General features: G+C 19.1%; 1 protein-coding gene across 1 annotated transcript in view; it reads left to right on the plus strand.

Moving 5' to 3' along the window:
* The window catches only part of SETvs (variant-silencing SET protein, putative), a gene marked incomplete at both ends in the record, with an annotated part of 8,738 nt that extends 4,382 nt beyond the window's left edge, over positions 1-4,356 (plus strand). Inside the window, 5 exons of the mRNA XM_028671067.1 lie at positions 1-2,410; positions 2,707-3,059; positions 3,162-3,624; positions 3,774-3,854; positions 3,982-4,356. The exon at positions 1-2,410 is cut by the window's left edge and continues 4,382 nt beyond it. Of these exons, the coding sequence (XP_028527757.1) occupies positions 1-2,410; positions 2,707-3,059; positions 3,162-3,624; positions 3,774-3,854; positions 3,982-4,356 (3,682 nt within the window). The remainder of the gene's footprint in view (positions 2,411-2,706; positions 3,060-3,161; positions 3,625-3,773; positions 3,855-3,981) is intronic.
* Positions 4,357-5,464: the final 1,108 nt, after the last annotated feature.

Below are 5,464 nucleotides of genomic sequence, written 5' to 3' on the forward strand. Positions count from 1 at the left end.
CAATTGTTTATTTAGATGTATAAAATGTTTTAAATCCATTCATCTTCATTGTATGAGTAATAATTATATAATTTCTTATAAACAAAAAATTATGTTCTGTTCAAGTCATATAGAATATTATAAAAAAAAACACATGGAATCTATGAATGCTCTAAAGAAGAATTTAGATGATAAAAATTTTGTTAAAAAAAATAAATTTAAAAATAATATAGAAGAAAGTAACATATATCCATATGTAGAATTAGACAGTATCTCACGTATATCAAATATGATTAATTCCCCTGATGCGAATTTTTTATTAAATTATCCTTCTAGGAATGAAAATGAAAAAGTAAAACACAAAAATATATTATTTAATGATGAAGAGTTAAGGAAAAATGAAAATATATGTAAATCCAAAGAATGCAATTTAAAAAAAGATACTAACGATTGCCATCATAAGGAAAAAATAGAAATGGATTATGAAAATGGATATGATAATAGCATACATAAGAAAATAATATTTGATTTAACGGAAGGTGAAGAAGAAAGATTGAATATTCTTAAGGAACTACAAAATAAAATAGATATGAATGAAAATTTTTACAAGAATAATTTTGATCATTTAGTAGAAAAAGATATTTATAAGTCAAGTTTTTTAAATAATATTCGTAATAACGTAGATGATGATACTTATAATGATGAACAAAAAATAATAAATAACATAAAATTAAACAATTTATCTAACAGTTATATAGAAAGTACTAATAAGAATAGTTTACTTGAAACTTATGAAAATTTTAATACTATTAATAATGAAGATATAGATAGCAAAAACTTAAACTTAGATAATTATAACTGTGTAAATAAGAAAAGAAAACTTTCTAATTTTAGTGAACTTGATATTTTAAAAAATTATAATTTAGATATTAATATTTTAAGTGATTTTACAAGGCATAAATTAGATTCAACATCACCTCAAAAAACAAATATTATGAAAAGTGATAGAGATGTTAATGAAATAATAAATTATGAAAATAACATAGAAAATAGTGTAATTGATAATGAAGTATATGATAATTATGCGAATAATTTAAGTGAAAATTTTGACAAAAACGAAAAGTGTAATTCAAATGATAATACAAATAATAAAAATGAAAAAATTATCGATTTTTTTGATAATTTTATTATTAATAATGATATTTATATGAAAAATCATAGAAATTATGATAATTATAAGAATGAAAATATTAGTAAAGACAAATATTCAAATATGCATTGTGATTCTTATACAAATGAAAAAATTAAAAAAGAAACAGAATATAATTTTATAAATGTCAAAATTAAAAAAATTTTAGATATAGAAAAATCACTATTATCATTAAATGAAATAAATGTAGATCAAATAAATGAAGAGTGTGAGGAACAGATAAATGTTCTGTGTTCTTTGAGAGAAGACTTTATTAATTATGTAATATTTTTATTTAATAAAAAATTTGAAAATGAAAAAAATTACAATTATAAAAATCAAAATTTAATAAAAGTAAGCATTACTGATAATAATATATCAAATATAAAAGAAATTACGCAAGAAAAATCAAATAAAAATTCATCTTTTGGATTCAGTAGTGACATTAACAGATGTGATAATACTAGCAGAAATGATGACAACAAAATGAAATACATATCTAATAATGTTTTAAATATAATGTGTAATGAGTTAAAAAATAGCTCAAGCTCACACATTGAAGAAAAGGGTTTGAAAAAAAATGAAGGAGATATAACAAGTGGTGTAAAACAAGAAGGAACAATCCCTTATAATAATGATAAAAAAGATAAAGACAATGAAGCAATGGTAAAAAAATGTCAACAAAATTTAAATAATTCGAATATAGTAAAAAATAACGAAAAAACAGAAAATATAAAAAATAAGGAAGAAATATTGAGTGAAGGTATACAAATTGAAACCAGTGACAAAATAGATAAAAATAAAAATATAAATGAAGATAATAAATGTGAAAAATCAGAGGAAAAAATAAATAATTATGATGAAAATGGAAATGAAGAGGAAGATCATCTAAAAGGAAAGAAAAAAAATTTGAAAAATAGTAAAATAGATATGAATGATTTTTTTTCAACAACAAAAAATGGGTATAAAATTGATGTAAACGCATTAAAAAAATATAGCCACTATTTGAATTTTGAATATATATCGAAAAATGTTTATCTAAATGATCAATATAAAAATTTATTATCTTGTAAGTCAGATGATTATAGATGCTTATGCCAGGGAGAATGTGATCCATTCACCTGCTATAATTCACTGAGTAAAATTCAATGTTCTAAAAATAGGTGTAATTTGCCAATAGAAATACAAGATAGAAAATGTTTTAATCGCCCTTTTAAGCATTCAGCAATAAAAGATTTAGAAGTAATTCTTTCGAAAAAAAAAAAAAAAATTTCATTATATTATGAATATATATTTTTATAAGATTAAAATATAAAAATATCAATATGAGAATTTTCTCTCATACTTTAAATATTGATAGTTTTTATATGTTGATGAATATTATTATTTACATAGTATTTTATTATAGAAGCATTTAGATATATAAATATAAATATATATATATATATTAATTTTAGTTTATTTGTATATGCATTTAACATGTTAGTGGCCTTAATATATGTATTTATATATGTTTTAATTTGTTTTATATTTTTTAGATTAAAAAAACAGAAAAGACAGGATATGGTGTATTTTGTAAAAGGGATATAAAAAATGGAGAATTAATTTGTGAATATGTAGGAGAAGTTCTCGGAAAAAAAGATTTTGAAAAAAGAATGGAAACATATAAGGAAGAAAGCAAAAAAACAGACATGTACAACTGGTATTCTATTCAAATAAATAGAGATGTTCATATTGATAGCAGAAGAAAAGGAAGTATTTCAAGATTTGTTAATCATTCTTGTTCACCAAATAGTGTTTCTCAGAAATGGATAGTACGCGGATATTATAGAATTGGAATTTTTGCATTACAAGATATTCCATGTGGAGAAGAAATTACATATAATTACAGGTAATATAAAAAGAAAAAATAATACATTTATAATTATATGAACATATATGTGTTATATATATATATGTATTTTTTTTTTTTTTTTTTTTTTTTTTTTAATAGCTATAATTTTGTCTTTAATAATTTTGAATGCTTGTGTAATTCTCCCAATTGTATGAATTATAATTTGAAAAGAAAAAATGAAAGTGAAAATGATATAAGTGATAATGAAATCACAAATAATGATATTTTTAATCCAATAGAAAATTTTAATAATCTACATAAAAAACTGCAAGATTGGAATATATGTATAGATAATACAGCAACAAAAGGATTATATCAGTACAGTAAAATGAATGCAACTAATTTAAGATTAATGGAATGTTATTCTACATGGATATTTTACGACTTAAATTTTCAGTGGAATCATTTTTTTTCACTTAAATCAAAACCATTTAATACTTCTACAGAATTTTGGAAAATTCTTGTTTCTTCATTTTCAGATGGAGAAAAAAATATTATTAACTCGTTCAGCTTATTTTTGCCTTCACTTATTAAAATAGGGCAATTAAGAAGAATACAGCAGGTTTTTATTCCCATACATTTAATTATAAATAATTTATTCATTCATATATATATGTTAATTATTATATATATTATTTTTGTTTCATATATTTTTTAAAATAATAAATGTTATTTTATTCCCTTTTTTTTTTTTTTTTTTTTCTTATACAGTATAGCTATATTTTACATAATATTGTTGGTGCTGAACATGAAATGTGGAATTTGATTGATAAAGGATTTGCTGATGATGAAGTAAAAAAAAAAAAATTTTACATTATAAAATATTATTTATTTATAAGAATCATAAATATTTGTAATTTGTTAATATATATATATATATATATATTAATATTTAAACATTTGTCATTTTTATTAACAGGTTTGTAGAAAATGTAAAAGTTGTGGTAATTTAACTATGTGTGATAAGTGTTTTAATAGTTATCATCACAGGTGTGGAAATATGCATTCAAAAGTTTACAAAAATAATGAATTAGTTTTATGTAAATTTTGTCAGAAGTATGATTATAAGATAAAATGGATTAAACAAAATTATAAAGAGAAAATGAAAAGTTGCATAGAAATTCGTAGCAGTGCATTTTATAAAATAAATCGTGATATTATATCATTATTAGAACAATCTGTGAAATATACAGAAAACCAAACAATTCAATCCATTAATGAACACAATTCAAAAGCATGTAATAGTAAAAAATTGAAGCTAAAAAAATTTCAATATAAATATGTAAAAATATAGATGTTAAAAGATTTTAAGAAAAGGAAAACATATAAGAATTTTGTGAACAGTAGTAAATTTTTATATACCACAAAAGTGAAAAATTACAAAGAATACCTGAAATTTATTTATTCAAGAGAATAAAATAAAGTTGTATTAATATTTAAAAAATAAAATTTCTTTAGGCATTTTAATTATAATAAATAACATAATTATGAAAAATGTTTTATATGTTCCCATAGTTTCTTAAAAATTATTAAAATTTATAAAATGTTCATTAGCATATTTGAGAAAAAATGATATATAAATTAACATTATTATTTCTTATACATATATATATATATATATATGTATATATATATATATATATTTTTTTTTTTTTTTTTTTTTTTTTTTTTTTTTTTGTATATTTTTAAATGATTGATTGTTATCAATTATTTATTCTTTTTTTTTGTATTAAAAGTTATTATTAACAATTTTATGATATATGTGCATTTATATATATATAATTTATTTTTTCATATTCCTTCTATAATTAAGCAGAAATATTTCTTTAATTATTTCATTCCTTTTTTTTTATAGAATTATAAATAGATACAATTTTTTAGTAAATAAGAACATAAATAATTTAAATAGTTTTTATATATTTATATTATTGTCTTTAATTATAACTTTTGAACTTGATATAATTTTTAATTTTAGGTGTTGCTAAACCATTAAAGGTTTGTCTTTTTTTTTTTTTTTTTTATTTTACTAATTTTCCTTTTTTTGTAATTTATATGCCGTAAAGACAATAATGTAAAAAAAAAAATACCAAAAAAAGGGAACTAAAAATATTTTATATTTAGATAAAAATTATAAAAATAAATAATTCCTTTTTTCTTATATTTTATAACTTCAAAATGTATGAAACTTTTTCTTTTGCTATTTTTTTAATGTGTGCGTTGTAAAATGATATTTTCAAATTTAAAAGGAAATACAAAGAAAATTTAATTCATAAAAGAAATTCTTTTGTATATTTTTGAAATTTTAAATTATATCTTTTTAATTTCTTTAAATTATCTATATTTTTATCTTTTTTTTTTTTTCTTTTTTTTTTTTTTTTTTTTTTAAAAAAATTTTTCAAGAA

This window comes from Plasmodium gallinaceum, assembly GCF_900005855.1.
Source record: "Plasmodium gallinaceum strain 8A genome assembly, contig: PGAL8A_v1_76, whole genome shotgun sequence".
NCBI classification, from domain to species: domain Eukaryota; phylum Apicomplexa; class Aconoidasida; order Haemosporida; family Plasmodiidae; genus Plasmodium; species Plasmodium gallinaceum.